The following is a 17,042-nucleotide window of genomic DNA, read 5'->3' as shown; positions in this document are numbered from 1 at the left end:
CAGGGTTTTTATCTTAGGGATATTTGTTTTCTGTGTTGTTTTTTTTTTTTCTCCCTTAAGGAAAAACTAAATTGTCAGAGCTTTTTTAATACTCCTTTCACATTATAAAGCAATTCATTTTTAAAAAGATTAAAAGAAACACACATTTTCTGTCTGAGAAAAAAACCCCACACCTTATTATATGAGGGACAGCTTGGTACTTTGTACCAGTGAACAACTTCATGAAACATATGTACAATAGTGGAAAGTCTCAGGCAGCTTTCACAGAAGAATTTCTTGATTTGTGAATTTCTGCCATTTTTCTTAGGCCAAATTTTTAGACCAACAGCCATTGCAAGACACTGAGTATAGGTGATGAGCAGACATGGGACTTTAGGTACCTTCTCCTAGGGGAAAAGGATAAGAGAAGCTGTATAAAGCAAAGTCCCCAGAGCCACCATGATGCTCCCTGCATTGCACGTGCCTTGTGAAGCCTTTTGACCTGTTCCCAGACCTTCCACATGGGACTATGATGTTCCAAGTAGCACTGGATGGCCCAGTGTCACTGTGCACTTAACAGAGATTTGGAGCAGGTTTTCCAAGCATGATATGGAAATTAAAATAAAAACAGGTGTATCAACATAAGCAATTAGTGAAAGTATCCTGGCCTTTGAAGCCAAATATAGGCCTAAGGTGAGATAATACAATCTGGAACAAAAAGTTATCAGCTATAGATACAAGTTTTCTAAGTGTGTGATATAGTTATATGATAATAGTTAGTTGATTGCAGTTACTTCAGCCCTATTGATAGTGCTGAATGTAGTAGCTGATGCAGTTATTGCAGTTGAGAGGTGCCTAGTAAGACTAAGGAAAATACAGATATTTAACCCAATTACATGCTTTAGCTACTGTTGGTATTATTTAAATAAAAATCTCAGAGCTTGCTGCTAAAAGTTCGCTTCAGTATACAAAATTCTTGGAAAAAAAGTAGTTCAAAAATCTGAAGTTGGAAATTACTTTAGATTTATTAAAGCAATTTTCTGTTCATTTTATGTCTGTATGATTCAGCTAAGCTCTTCTCTGGAGCTTTTATATCTTTACTTGAGGTCTTGGGTCAGTCATGCTGCAAATAATCTCTTTTTATGAGTAGACTTAAGGCATGTTTGTTTTCTGTGTATTGATTTAGAAACAGACAGTTCCCAATCCAAATCCGAACAAGTAGTTCTTGTTGTGTTCTAGTTGTGTTGCAGCATGTTTCATCTTGAGTATGAGGACATAAATGCACAATCTTATTTTTCACAATATACTGCAGAAAAAAAAGTGCTAGTTGCTTGAACCTTGTGTGGAAAACCCAGTTTTCACCAGAAGATTTCCACAAAAACAAGCCCCCCGCCCCAAACCCCCAACAGCCTAATAGAGCGATCCTGTGCACACTAAGAAACGAAATCCTTCGCGGTTCTTGTAGCTTCAGTTAAAATACAAACCCGTCAATATTCCCATTTGATGTTTCAAATGCAAGGAAGCTGCTGTACGAGATGTCCTCTCCTGGGCTGTTGGCTTTCTGTCTTTCCTGCAAAGACTCACGAGGCGCAGAGCACAGCAGAGACAGGATGCCACATGAGATGATCCGTCTCATACACGCCTCCGCTCCTATCGCTGCTGCTCACCGGGAATGGACGAACGTTGGTACCCGTGATGAAGGTCGGCGTGTTGTGATGAGCAGCACAGCGCACCTTTCCTTGCTCTGCAGCTACGGCTGAGCACTCTGTAAAGAGAACAAACCGCATTTAAGGGCTCTGATGTTCTTCACTTCTCTGAGATGGTAAAATAGCACTTCAGTGCTGAAAGGAGTGTTCAAGTCCAGCAAGAGAATTGATTTTCTCATGTAGATGTTGAACTCCTTTTGCTGAAGGGGTAGCACCAGAGTTATGCTAACCCATCTAACTGTTTTGTTGCAAAACTTCAGACATGTTGGAGCATTGGAGACAAACAGAACTGTACTGATATAAGTTCATAAAGCTTTTTTAGAAGAGGAAAACTTACTTTTTTCCCAACATAACTAGAAGTTGTAGGTGACATTGTTCATATATTACAAGTAGAACATTGCTCTCACTTGCCCAAAATCCTTGTAAGAAACTAATCCCCAGATTTTCATAGTTTGTGTGATATCACCCAGATATTCAGGTGTTTAAAGAGGTTCCAAGGTTACTTTTGCACATACTAAAGATGCTTCCAAAGATTCCTTTCTTCTGGCACCTCATAAACCATCCAACCAGTCAGGTCCAAGAATTACCAGTCTTTTATTTGAAAGCCAGGGATCCCTCCACGTATAAGGCAGAATTATTTTTTTGTTTAGTCAGTACAATATTTTTATATGTTTGGTTTTTTTTAACAAAAAAAAAAACATTCTAGGCGTGGGAAGTCATTCCAGGCCATTTTGGGAATAGGATGTGCAAAATAAACTATGTGTGCCCACTGAGAAGTTTGTAGGTGTTTTCTGTTTGAGTCTATAAATTTCTCCACATTGATCAAGCTCAGCTGGATTGCACTGCACTTAATGCCTCGGACTATGCAAAGCATGATGAGATTGTCCACCCTATTTTTGGGAAGCACTGCATTTTGTTTGCCCATTTTGTGGTACTGTTTATTCCCTTTACTGGTCTTTTTTCCCTCCGCCACTCAGTGAATTTTCCTTTTCCTTAGCTGAAGCTGCTACCTCTTATCTATTACTCCCATAAGTCACATCTGCTTCTCCCTACCTACTATGTCCCCTGAAACTTTGTGATCTTCTGTACAAATCTTCCCATCCCCCTTCTCTGATTTGCCATTTCTGAACATCATTTTAGATCATCTTTTCCTATCCAGGATGAAATGGGTTCTGCTGGCAGAAAGACACAGCAGCTTTACTGAATGTGCTCAGGTTGCCTGAGATTGCTTGATAACAAAGAAATTGCAATTTCTGATAGGTAATGCTTTCAGATGTTAAGCCTGGGACAGCCATGGGGCAGAAAAGTCCTTCCTAAAGGCACATTCCCTTCTGTTTATGAAGCACCATCCTTCTGAGTTACCAATGAACCTGGTTTGCTTTTAGCACAATCTCAGTGCAATTTGGTGCTGTATTCCTTACACATTAAAAAAAAAAAATTATTTATTTGTTTTCATTTAGAAGATAAAAATTCAGCGCCATGCACAGAAAAATCCTTTATGTTGTAGAGTTATAGACAGAAAAAGACAATGAAGTACATCTTATTATATTCAGTGTTTATTTTTACATTGAAAGCTATTGCTGTTTCTTTCTATAGTTTTGCTGGCAATTACAAGGTAAAAATGTTTTATTACACAAATTACATACTTCTAGCACAGTGTTTTAAAATGAAAATTACCTATATAAAAGAGACTTTCAGTCAGTCGATATAGGCAGCTGGAAATTGGTTTGAACGCATGCAGCTAATGGTCACAGCAATTTGCGTGGGAGCAAGTTTAATGTAAGTCTAGGCACTGTTGTTTACTTTAGTTATGCTTTCATAACTGTTGGACAAGAGGACTGAAAAATGCTATAGTAAATTGTGAATAAAATCAAAAGCTAAATACTTAAGGCACGAATTTTTTAGAATTCTAGAGTCAGTTATCTAACACACGTGTTTTAATGAGATGTGGCACTTTAATGCCCTTTAAAAACAAAAAACCCCACTCTAAGTTGGTCTTTTTTCAGTTGTCAAGTAATAATTATCGGTAATAGGTTAATAGTCCTATTGACATCAGTGGGAGGACAGAGTGCGAGGAAATATTAAGACTGTAGACAAATAAATGTATTGTATGATTATTCTATTTTTGGGATCTTGCATTGCAATAAGTAGGTTAAGCTTTTCAATGCTGATAGCTAATACAACCTCCATCATAAAGCTTTCTTCATCTGAAGTCATCAGACAACAAAATTTACTCTCCCTGTTTAGCAAGGAGAGGAAGCCACTTGCTATAAAATGTCTGAGGTGAACTTGTTTCTTTTTACTCAAAGTGTAGCTCTTGCACAGAGGGTTGAGAAGGTGCAGAATATTATAGTCCTCGTGTGTTTAATTGTTTCTTTATGCCCTGGAATTTAAAGAGATTTTAGGATGTGTTTGGCAGTGGCTTTCCCTCTATAATCAGGTTGCTATGGTAAACCTATTATTCTAGACAAAGAAATAGTATGTTTAGTAAAGTGCTGATCCCTTTTCAGTATAATGTGAGCTTCAAATTACTTTTGAATGATTGAATTTGTATGGTAAGTATTTTATCACAATAACTAAGAGAAGAAGGTCACAGAATAAGGTGTGCCTTCTGTTATTTCAGTAGCAGCTACATCTGACAAAATAGCAGTATGGCTGAAGCAAGCTTACCCTGCAAATATCCTGCTTTTCCCAGGGAAGCAATCTGAAATTGTTACAGAATGCTATTAATTTTTGTGTTTATCTATTTGGTAATAAACAGCCTTTGAAGTTTACATTTGCTACATGCTATGTAGTTAGCTGTTCAGAACAGTAGGACTTCAGTTCTCTGCCAAATTACCTCCAGAGAGTGACCCCACCTTACATAATCTAACAAAAATCTCCATATTTTTGGAGGTAAAATACACTTTTTAAGCCAGTACAAAGTTGCAATTATTTAGCGCTATCGCTAAACACACTTCTCATGTTCCTAGGGCTGATTTTGTCAAATTAGTAAAAAAAAAGGAATGATCAACTAAGAATTTGAGTATCAGTTTCAGCAGCAGCGTACTAAACTACTATATCTGTATCTTTGAATATTTAAAAGTAAAGAAATAGCTCAGAGAAATCCTCTTCCAGAGCACGCACTTACTGACTGAGGTTTCTGTCCATTTTCAAGACACTTTCTGTTCTGTTGAGGTCCGCAGTCAGATGATCTAAATCATACGCTGAACTTAGGTGGGAGCCAGCCAAAATAAAATACAAGGCACAGATATCAACAAGGAATTTTGGTTTTTTGAATATATGTGTTGGTATTTTATTCATTAGCTAAGATGAGAAGATTGAGAAGTAGGGCCGAAATCCCCTTTGTGCTTGATTTTTGAGGTGACAACCTGAGCTTGTATCTCTTACATGACAAAAATGTGCCCTGTCTGCCTAGGGATGGGATATTCCTCATTTTTTTTGCTGGTAAAACAGTTGCACATGAAACTGAAATGAATAAATATTAATTGCAGCAGGGACTGAGAGGAACTTGTTCCCATTCCAGTGCAAGTGCCCAGCGACTGAGTGGCTCTTAGGTCATTCTGACTTATTAAATTAAGCATTACAGAAGGTAATGCTTAATTACAGAACATGCAGGACACTCATTACAGAACCTTCCTTTGCTCGTCCCTCTGGAGGCTTTTCCATCTCTGCTGACTCCTATCTTCAAAGCAACTTGCTTAAACTGATTTTATTGTCCTTCAGGCATCCTCCTTATTATAGCATTAGCTGGCCAGGATACCACTGTTGAAAATGGTTCTTTTGTTTATTTTATAGAGCCTTCACAACAGATGGGTCCTGTTCATCAGGTACCTATCTGCCTACGGGTGACTGACTGTGCTTTGGGACACTGCGATGTGACATTTTTGTAAAAGTAGCCATGTTGTCTAAGGTGGATGCATAGAAAGAGACTGTGAGAGCCCCAAATAGTGACGAGTTGGACTCATTAAAAATCTCTGTACATTTAAATACTAAGGAATTATTTTTTTCCAGTTTCTAATGTAGCTGTCCTTGGCAAATAATTATAGCTTAGAGAATGCAGGCAAATAACATCAATCATTCTGTAGGTAGTCATATTTTAAATGTTGACATGATTGCCAAATACAACTGTATTTCGTGGTGTGGTAGATGCACTTCCTGTAATAGGTTTCTTTCTGGAGCGAATATCCTCATATAATTGACAATGCAACATAGTTTTAAAACTATGTATATTATAAAGGTATCATGAAGTATTTGCTGTTAATTGTCTCTATCAGCATGTCTTTTTTTAAGATTCTTGCACTTTAAGTTGATCATAAAATGTTCTTCTAGATTGAATCCTGGCACACAGAATGTCAGCTCGAAAGTACAATGTACATTGATGCTTGGGAAGATGAAGAGTACGGCAGCTATAAAATGAGCTGGGAATTTTTTCCATAAGTAATAAGATCCCCCCCCTACTCCAACTTAACTAGACTGTTTTTTTTAAAAACAAATTTAACAAATTTAGGTTAGAAGTTTAAGAAAAAAAAAAAAAGATTAAGAATGATCTGGGAGTACGTTGACTTCAAAGGTTCTATTGCCACAAAACCTACAGTTAGGAAAGCCCCATTAAGGTTCTCCTTTCCCATTCAGCAAAATACTTCGGCAAATGCTGAAAAAATAATTGCGCATGCTGAACTGTTTGGTTACATAATGAAAGGCTGCACTTGCATGATTTTTTTGCTTTGTAGCTATAGTTGCTCCTACCGTAAATTTGGGTTCTGCAGTCAGTAGGGCAGTGTCCAGGCCGAGGTTGAGTCTCGCTGATGATGTGATTGAATTAGATTGAGAGGAACAGGCTTTTCTGCATCCTAATCCATGTCTCTGGTAGCCCTTTTTTACACACAATATTCTTTCCCAAGCCCATCAGTGTATTACTTCGATCCACGGTTTGTGTCACATTTAGAGCATTCTCACAGTAGCATTGCATGAAAACAATTTAAAAAATACAGAGGCAGACCCTTAGAAGTTAGGAAATAACAAAACCGATCGTACCCAGAACTGAGTTTGTCTCATATATGTGCAAAGTAAGACTGTCCTTGATCTTATTTTTTTTCACATCTGACCATTTAATACTCACTGCTCTGAGGGCTTTGGAGTAGAAGATCTGTGGGAGTTTGGGTGACTCTATTCCCCCTTTAAGCTCTAGGGAGTTCTCCTGTGAACAGGTTGATGGAAGGAAAGACTCTGACAGAGGTTGTGCTTTCAACTTCTATTTCCTTGGGTCTAGGCAAGAAAAATTATAGGGATTTTTGCTTTCCAAATGCCTGACAGAGTATCTGAAGTGTTATGTTTCTACATGAATAGAAAGTATCTTAGATAGATAGCCCCGTGTGTAGACTATTTAATTCTAATCACATTCATTTTGGAGTTCCTGAGGTATGTGCTAAATATTTCAGATCAATTATAGAGGTTAATTATGCAGTTAAGTATGTGCCATAGCTCTGTTATGTAAAGTTGAGATATGAAAAACATACAATGCTTATTGTTGCTGTTTCCACCAAGATATAACAGTGATATCGTTTGGTTCTGGTTGCCATGGAGTTTTGGGGTTTTTTTTTAATAGTGTTTATTTGCATACTTTAATTAATACAGAGTGACTTGTAGTGTGTCTTTGGTGGGTAGGGTGTAGAATAAGTTTGGGTTTATATTTCATGTATTTTACTTTACTGAAATCATGACTCTAACAATTGTTTGTTCTTACAGGGAGATGTGAATGTGGCCAGTGCACTTGTTTCCCTCCAGGGGACAACAGAGTTCATGGCAAAAACTGTGAATGCGACGATCGACAGTGTGAAAATGCGGACGGTGATGTCTGTGGGGGTATGCATTCACTTAATATAGTATAATATAATTAATATAAGTCTTGAGAGTTTATAACTTTCTGTTCCTCCTGATTTTATAACATAATGTCACTATAGACATCACTGATTGATTATAATAAATTATAGATTTTTGTAAGGAACAAGCTCTATAAATATTGAGTGTTAGTGAATATTTATTTTAAAACTTCAGAAACACTAACAATGAAGTGGATTAAATACACGTAATAGCATAAATGTAAGTGCTGTAGTATATCCCAAATTCCATCAGTGTTCAATAGAGAAGAATACAAATACTTGAAGGAAAACCTGATAAACTAGGTAATTTTACTTTTTGTTTTCTACAGTTGATGTTTTACTGAGAATGTTGTATTTTACCTAAAGGTAATAATGACCAGCAATACTTTTGAATATTTCATATTCACTGACAGTGATATGTTTGCTTTCTAAAAAAGTAGTGAAAATATATTATGAAAGAATATAAAAATGCTTGAGATACATTGTCATAGTAATTGTACATGCAGATGGTTTATTTTAATGTTGACAGTGAAAACCTCACTTTTTGATTTTTCAGTAATATATGTTGGTGTTAAACAGTATTTCAAGTTAGTTTTAGATATGTAAATGTACACATACCATATGGTATTTTAAAAACAGGTGAGTAGTATTTGTCCTAAATACTCCCTTTCTAGTTTTTAGTGGCTTTTATTTTTAAAATGACTCTTTGATTCTTAACATTAACAAAGTACTTGGTATGAACAACGACATATTTTATTCTATGTAAGAAAAAACCATATTGCTTCATAGTCCTTATGTATGTAAAAGATTCTGCCTACAGGGAATATTTCTTCAAGGTGTCTGCCATGCAGAATGTAGGCATATATGGAAAATTCTAGTTTGACTGTCTAACCAGCCTTAATAATAGTTTATAACATTCAGTGTAATTCAATAATGTGAATGTGTAGAAAAAGAAAAATTTGACACTTAATTTTCTATAAAGAACATAAAAGCAGATAAAAGCACTGAAAAGCTGGGTCATATTTGTTATAAATTAAGTAGCTGGGAACCAAAATTCATCATCTTCCATGGTTAAAAATATCTCTTCTGTTTATTTCATTCATATTTTACATTATTTGATAACAATGCTTCAATGTTAATACTGCTAATTATATTGCACATTTTGGAAATTATAGACAAAAAATCCATTCTTCCTTATTAGGAAGGATACAGTGATAGTTTTAATTTTTGTTGATGGCTAGGGCACCTCACACTTAAATGAACAATCACCTCAACACCTGAACCAGTGTCCAATTTTTTACTGTGCAGGAGACACTCTAGGTCACCCTGTTACCTGAATAAACTCCCCTCTTTGGTCTAAGTAGCTTTGTCCAAAGAGAATGGCAGAATTTAATTAATTAATTTAAACCCCATATGCTTTAAGCTTATTTCCCTAATTTTGAAACAACAAATAGAAAGGAAAGTCAGCTCATGAACTTACGAATCAATTGTAGTCTCAAGCTCAATTTTTCCACCTTCATTCAAGCTGATAGTTTAGTTACTAATGATTCTCTGCAGGTGAAAGGAATTATATGGGAAAACGCAATTCAAGTGATTGTGCCCTGTTTGAAATTGCACTGCACAGCATCTGTTGACAGGACTTCAGAAGGCCCACTCTGTGATTTTTGCTGTTCCAGGGAGCTGAGCTTGTTCCTAATACTTTTCCCAAAATTGTAGAATAAGCACCAAATCAAGAATCCTGTTGTCCTGGGCTTTTTTGTAATTAAAAAGAGAGTAGGAAGCATGGCATAAGGGTGATGATTAAATCCACCAAGATGTGAGCTGACCTCTTAAGTGCCTCAAGGGAGACTAGAGCATCTTTGCTCATTCACAGCTGTCTGAACTTGGCGAGGTGATGCTGGTCTCTAGAGTTTTAGTCTTCCCAATTAGAAGTCATCCCACTACTAATACTGTCCTTTAAAAATTGTTGGATTTCTGTAGTAGATCTGTTGGGATTCCAGTGGTAAGTAATTGGCAAGTTATTTTTTTCATATTCTTGATATTTTATTTCTTGTTCTGTCTATTATATTTCTAAATATAATTTGATATATTTTTAGGTTATTCTAGATTTGCTTGTAATTTACTCCTTGAAGCATGTTCCTATGTTATTATTATTGCACAATTCCATCCACTTTTATTCTTTTACAGCCGAGAACTGGTTTCCCCTTCCTCTGTTTCTGTTCTCATGCCACAGAAGTGTTTCTTTGCGCTTGTCTGGTTCTTCCATGTGAAGTGCGTCAAGATTCAAATTAAGAAACATAAATGTCTTACTAATCATGCAGTTTTCTTCCACACACCAGTCTTCCTTCTCTTGGCTGCTGGAGCTCTGAAGTGGCTCCTTCCTTCATTTCCCCTCTTTCTCCCTCTATTTCCTTCCTTTTTTTTTTTTCCTTCTTTTTTTAACTGCTGGCAGATCCTGAAACCTTATTTTCTTTGATCATCCAGTGTCTGTCTGTGCTTCTGATCCACCTGCCTCAAGAGGGCACCGGCCACCCAATAACTTAAGGCAGCACCTATTTAGGTGTAAGTACTAAGTACAGGAACATTTATCTTCAGAGATTCCCCATCAATTGCACCTTTCTGTTCACTCACCACTTGGCAAGTGAATTCTCCTCACTTTCCTCACCTTCAAACTCATAATATGAGCTATTTACTCCTTATGCATTTTCTGTGACTTCACCTTTCTGTGACTTCATCTTTCACTGTGGCTACCACCAACATTTTCATTGAAATGGCTCTTCGCACAGTTTCTGACCAAATGTACGAATTTCTGTCATTGTTATCCCTTTCAAATCCTCAATAGCCTCTGATATTACTGATAGCTTCAGCCTTAGTCTTTAGCAATTGTCAGATGTTTTGCTTGGCTATCGCTTTCTATCCTGATAACATTTTGAATGTTTCCTTTGATACACAATATTTCACATATCTCCCCTTTTCGGAGATTCTACCAATTTTAACTGTATTTTCTTTCCTCTTTTGCAACTTATCTATTCACAGAACTTCTCTCGTTAATTTTGCACTAATAGCACACACACCTTTCTCTCTTCCTTTTGGGTTTGTCCATGCTTCCATCTCAGCCTGAACCTCTTGACACCACTTGCTGAACTGCTTCTTCCTTCCTCTTTCCTTCTCCTCTTTTCATTACTATTTTTCTACCACTGTTGCTGCCTAGGCAATCATTGTCAGGACATAAGCCCTTGCTAGTAACTCTGGCTTCAGAGAACTGTGAGCTGGACCCTGTGAATGTGCAGGGTCTGACAGTGAGCACTGAGTGCCTGTAAGCACAAGGAGGAAAGTCCAACGTTTTCAGATTAAATGCATGCTGAAATGAGAAATGTGAATGACAACCTAAATGATTTGAATAAGAATTGTTGCTGGCCTCCTCTGACCAGCAGAGATTGATTAATAGCTTGCTTTCCAGACCAGCTGTCCATGCGATGGTAGAAAGACATGAGGCAAAAGATATGATAAATTAGGGTACAACTGAGTGAAACCCTATTACCATGCTTCTGCATGATTATAGTGAGTCATTCACTTAAAAATTCATCTGTCCATCATTGCAGTACCAGGAATAGAGACATTATGTCTCCACAAAGAGGTTGCAGGAGGACTCGGCATAGATTCCACAGCACTCTGCTATTAGAAATGGATTCATGGAATCATAGAATGGTTTGGGTTGGAAGGGACCTTAAAGATCATCTAGTTCCAACCCCCCCTATCATAGGCAGGGACACCTTCCACCAGACCAGGTTGCTCAAAGTCCCAGTCAACCTGGCCTTGAACACTGCCAGGGATGGGGCATCCACAACCTCTCTGGGGAACCTTCTCCAGAGTCACACCATCCTCCTCATAAACAATGTCTTCCTTATATCCAACCTAAATCTACCCTCTTTCAGTTTAAAAGCATTGCCCTTTGTTCTGTCACTACAGGCCTTGGTAAAAAGTCTCTCTCTGCCTTTCTTATAAGCCCCCTTTATAATATTGAAAGGCTGCAATAAGGTCTCCCCAGAGCCTTCTCTCCTCCAGGCTGAATAACCTCAACTCTCTCAGCCTTTCTTCACAGGAGACGTGTTCCAGCCCTCTGACCATTTTTGTGGCCCTCTTCTGAACCTGCTCTAACAGGTCCATGTCTTTCTTGTTCTGGGGACCCCAGAGCTGGATGCAGTACTCCAGGTGGGGCCTCATGAGAGCAGAGTAGAGGGGGAGACTCAGCTCCCTCGACCTGCTGGCCAGGTCCTCCCTTTGTGTTCCCCTTCCTTTGCCTGTGCCTCTGCACAGAGACTTAATATGCTATGGCTGGAGGAGGTGTCTCATGCAGCCTTTTTGAGATAGATATATTCTACCTAAAGGCCCATTCCCTACAGTTCAGTTTTTTTCAATGATGTAAGATTTGCCCAGCTGTATTGCGGTGTTGATCCACAGCAATATTTAACATCATGTTTTATTTGGCTTTACTTAGTTCTTTGAGTCTTCATGTGCAAGTTAAGTGCTTTTGGTGCATACACACGACTGGAGTATCACAGGTTTGCCAGCACAAATTCTTGCTTGGCATGGCTATGTCACTGATGCACACCAGGCTTGATACTTACTTATCCTGTATCCTGGTGAGAGACACTTCTCTCTGTCCTCTGAGGTTATGGCTGTGCTGCTAGCTGCAGATGTGTCCTGAGCTTTCAAGTGTTATTTGTTCCCCTACTGTGTCCAGTAATGTTTCTCAGGGATGTCATCATTGGCTGCTCCACCTCACTGGGTTGACTGTTGGCCATTATATTCTGTTGCCTGCCTGCCCTCAATCCTGAAAGAGAACAAGAATTCAGAAAAACACTAAAGATCAATTTGAAATTGATTTGATAATGCTCTTAACTCCATTCATTTTGATTTGTTCTCTGGACCATTATCGGCCTAGCTGTGAGTCCTTGTCACAGCAAAGTAGCAACCATTGAAGGGATAAAACAGAAGCCCTTTTGGGTCCTCTGCATGGTACTGGATGGTGCAGGATTATGCTGCTTAAAAACTCTACAATAAAAACAAACCAAACAAAAATAGTAAAAAATTGGTTGAAGCTCCACACAAGTTTGTCACTAGGGCCACTAGCAAAGGTGGAAACTCAGAACACGTAACTCATAGCAAGGCCCTTATGTATTTCTAGGGATGCTCCCATTTTGTTTTATGTCAGTATTTCAGACTGTGCTTCATATAGTAGGACACCAATTAGATAATCAACTTTGATGAAACCTTTTAATATTAAGTTATATATGTTTGCACTGTCCTCAACACTAAGAAACAACTACGCCTCTAGTCATCCCAGTAAGCCAGTTCTTTGACTGGCAACAATATAATACTTTGAGAAGTCTGATTTGTTTATTTTCAAGTGAGCAAATTCACTTTGATGACATTTTAACTATTTGTTTTAGCCATGGCACATCAAAATACAATCCTAACACTATAGGGAATCCAATTGTGTAATGTCATGTCACATCAAAGAGTAAATGCAGCTATCTTTTCTGTTTGTTTATACAAATGCCTTTTGGTAAAAGGCATTAGTTCTCATTAGTTCGAGATTCTAGTTGTAGTATAAAGGCTTGTAAAAGCTGGAGGAGCTGATTTATTCTTGGAGGAAATGCTGAGGTGGTTAGTATTTTCCTCCTTCCTCAGGTCTGCCTTCACACCTCTTCTCTAACTGTAGGAAACCAGTGCAGCGAAAACTCTACATGAGACTTTATGGGAGGGGAATTTAACATTTTTTTTTTTTATAAAATCCCTGAGTAAATTAATTTTCACAACTCGGAGACATTCTCCTACTGATTTCATTCACTCGCATTCTCACACCCACATACAAGCATCAAAGTGTCTGGATTTAAGTAGTTTGGTCAGGATCACTTGTGTGTGACACAGAAGATGGACAAGAGATGCTGCCCATCAAGTTCTCAGTAGGTCTTCTTGTTTCATCTTGACTGACAACAACAAACTGGTTTTTTAGACACATCTTTTATATTGTTTAGGACCCAACAGTTAGGATAATCCTTTGGATTCACGATTTTTCTTACTTTCACCTCTGTAAGTTTCAGGCAAGTCTGGTGCCTGTGTCTGTGTTTCCTCGTTTTTGACATTCTTAGGACAACACTGTTCTTGTTGGGTTCACAAGGAAAGGAATGACACAAGTTATGCACTGTGTCAGAGCAGGGACCATGTTCTTTTGACTGAGGAATCTAAAATACATATAATTGTTACAGAATTCACTGGACATTTTTATACTATTTAATAGTATATTTTATTATGGTATTTGTCGTTGAAAAATGCAATTGATTCTTCTGGGAAAAAAAATTCAAACACATGTTTACTGGGTAAAACTGGTCCTAAAAAAAGTGAAAATTACTGTATTAGGTAGTGGAGAAGTCAGAGGCTACCTGGCATAAAGCCAGTGTGATTTAGGGTTTTATTTTGACAACATTAAGTAGAGAGTCAATGATTCAATGCCTGTGTCCTTGCACTTAACTACTTCATCCTAGCTCTGAGGCACATTCAGGGTCAGCAACAGATAAACTCAAAAGGATCAGTATGTATTGAATTAGATACGAGAGTGACTAATGTAGCCAGTATAGGTGTTAATGTGCATGGTATATTCTGTATTAAATTAATTTGGTTTTACTTAGCTGATTTTACTTTTCTAATTTTTCTTTTAAATGCACTACAGATTTCTGTCCCGGTCACCCAGCCATTTGTGCAGGTGTGTGAAAAGTTGAGGCTTTACATAGATGCACAGAGAACGTAGTTAGCTTTTCAGATAGCATAAAATATGATTTAGGTTTGTAAAAAGCATTTTAATTGAATCTTTCTATTGAAGTGAGCAGTAAAGGAATTGCTAATGCATCAACATTTAAGTTGATTAATAGATATTAATTTGCAAATCCAAAAGGGGCTTATATGTTGAACCTCGTATATTAGGCTATAAATAGCCATTACGCTATACCCATGCTCCCCCTCTGTTGAAGTCTGTGTACTGTGTCCAACTAAAGCCCGGCTCTGAGAAGGCTGTGCTCTGAAGACTCTAAGACATGTGCAGCCCATGCCAACATCACTTGAAAGTTTGTTCCAATAGTCATAATCCGTGTTTGAAATGCCGTTTCGCTGAATTTGTCAGGAACAGCTTTTCTCTCTGGTTCTTGCTTTGTCTTTCTCTGGTAGTTTGAGAATCCTCATTCTAGTACCTTCAAAGAAGGTAGCTCAGATCCTGCTAAAACACTTCTTAGCCTCTTTTTTGTTTGTTTGTTTTTTCTTTTTTTTTTTTTTCTTTTCAATAGGCTAAGCAGATACAGATCTTTGAAGTTCTTTCAACAAGCCATTTTCTCTGCCCTTTGAATTCTTCCTTTGGAACTCTTTGGGACTATTCCAAGTTTTTCAAAATCTCTTCAAACATGGATATCACAGTGAGTTGCAGGACTTTAATGTCCATCTCATCAATGCTTTAAATGTTCCTACTCATTTCTGTCCCTACTCGCTTCTCTCCTGTTATATGCATATGAGGATAACATTAGCCCTTTTCAACGCAGTGTTTAACTTGAAGGTTTTACTGAACTGCCTGCCTGTTGTGTTGCTCAAACTGGAGCCACAGTCCACCTTTATTAGACTTGGACAATACTAAGCAACCTATTATGAAAATATAATAAGCAATCAGTATTTTGCTTCGTATTTATATTAGGTTTCTCTAACCGCAGTTGTCACAACTGTTCCAGTCTTATGGGATTCTCCAGGTATTCAATAAAAATAAAAATCAGTGATCCAGTAATGTTTTTTACTAACTCTTTTAGCATATTTGGGCAGGTTAATGAAGCCTGATCACTTAGAAATATTTCTCCCAGACAGATGTTGTTTAATATTCTCTTATGTTAATAATATAATGGAAAGTTCTTTATCATAGTCTTGTAATAAAATATTAGAAAAACCTGTTGCTATTTAAGTACAGAGAGAAATATTTGTTTCATTTGCTCTATTGTTCTAAATCAGGGATCCTGCATTATGCTGAGATTTTTCATATTCCTAGTACAGTTTTAAAACTTCTGATTTTTCATCCAGTTATAGAATTTTGGGTTGTTTTGGTTTTTTTTTCCCCTATTGTATCTGTTTTATTCATAACAAAATTTCTCATTTATATTGGTTGCTATCTATTTCATCTTTCTTTCTTTGGCTGTACAGCCTTCGTACTCCTAACTCATAGCATGAGTGGACTTCTCTCGTACTGTGGAAAAATGTTGGGCTGTCAGATAAATTCTTCATCCAGGACAGTCTCAGATTCATATTTTTATAGCTAAAGATTTGTTTCCTCCAGCTCTGGTTAATGTTGGCTTTATTATATATTTATTATATTATATTAGTTTGAAAAACTTGTTCTGCTGAGGTGTCAAATTTTGTTTGGGGCTGGCCTCAGTTTGCCCTTTGTGAACTTCATCTGGTTATAATCACTTAGTCTATAAATAAGAACCAGCTTCCTCTGCAATGATTACTTCACCTCTTTCATCATGCTGACGTTCCCATGTAGTGGTGCCTTTTGTATTAGAAAATTATCGTGCAGGTTTTTTGGGAACTCTGACAACAGTTTCATGAGTAGTCCTAACCTGAAGTTTCCCACAGCCACATAGTTTTATTTCCAGGCGTGGTAAGAAATAATTCACCCTGGTGTCTGGTTTAATTTGGGTTGATTTGGGTTATAAAGGACCTCTGCTAGTAATCTGTTGCAGCTTGCTTTGTTGTTGCATTCACGTTTCACATTTAAATCCTGTGGTTATTGGATTTATTGATAATTCTAAACAAAGTGACAGTATTTTTATCATCATCTTTTTCTCTCCTTTCCCTCTCCCCCATCACAGTCTTTCTTCTTGACTGGAGATTAATGTTTAAAACATTCTGTTATATATTTAAATGTTCATTAACACAGATTTTTATGAATTAAGATCTATAGTCTCAGAGCCATTGCAATATGCAATTTGTTTGTGATTTTAAGGGCTTCATGTTAAATCTGAATTGATGCTAGACCAACACTTTCCAGGAAATCTGCTTCATCTGAATATTTAAATCAATATTTTATCATGTTAGCCAATTCAGTTGGGCTGGACTTCTTCAACTAGAGATTTTTCTTTTCCCCTTTGTTCTATGATTGCTGTATTCTTGAATTTTATTCTCCTCTATGGATGGAATTATATTCAGATCTAAAAGAACCTATGAGCAAGAGCACCTTTTTGCTGCTCTTGCTCATAATTTTGAGAGTCTGGGATTCATTGGAGTGAAACTGAGACACTTTGAATGTAATTTGAATATTACATTCAACTGAAAGCAGCTGCTTGTATTTTGGCACTTCCTTTTGGTCAGCTTGTTTGGACATCTTCAGACAAATGCAAAGAGCCTCTGCGAGGAGGATATACGCAACTAAACGGTGTAAAGC

The 17,042-nt window shown here is 37.4% G+C and overlaps 1 protein-coding gene across 1 annotated transcript in view; it reads left to right on the top strand.

Annotated features, from left to right (window-relative positions):
* Nucleotides 1–17,042, top strand: part of ITGBL1 (integrin subunit beta like 1) — a 150,011-nt gene that overhangs the window by 121,529 nt on the left and 11,440 nt on the right. The window contains exon 8 of the mRNA XM_052785922.1: nt 7,434–7,550. Within this exon, the coding sequence (XP_052641882.1) occupies nt 7,434–7,550 (117 nt within the window). The remainder of the gene's footprint in view (nt 1–7,433; nt 7,551–17,042) is intronic.

This window comes from Harpia harpyja, chromosome 4 (genome assembly GCF_026419915.1).
Source record: "Harpia harpyja isolate bHarHar1 chromosome 4, bHarHar1 primary haplotype, whole genome shotgun sequence".
Classification (NCBI taxonomy): Eukaryota; Metazoa; Chordata; class Aves; order Accipitriformes; family Accipitridae; genus Harpia; species Harpia harpyja.
This window is presented reverse-complemented; position numbering and strand designations above follow the sequence as displayed.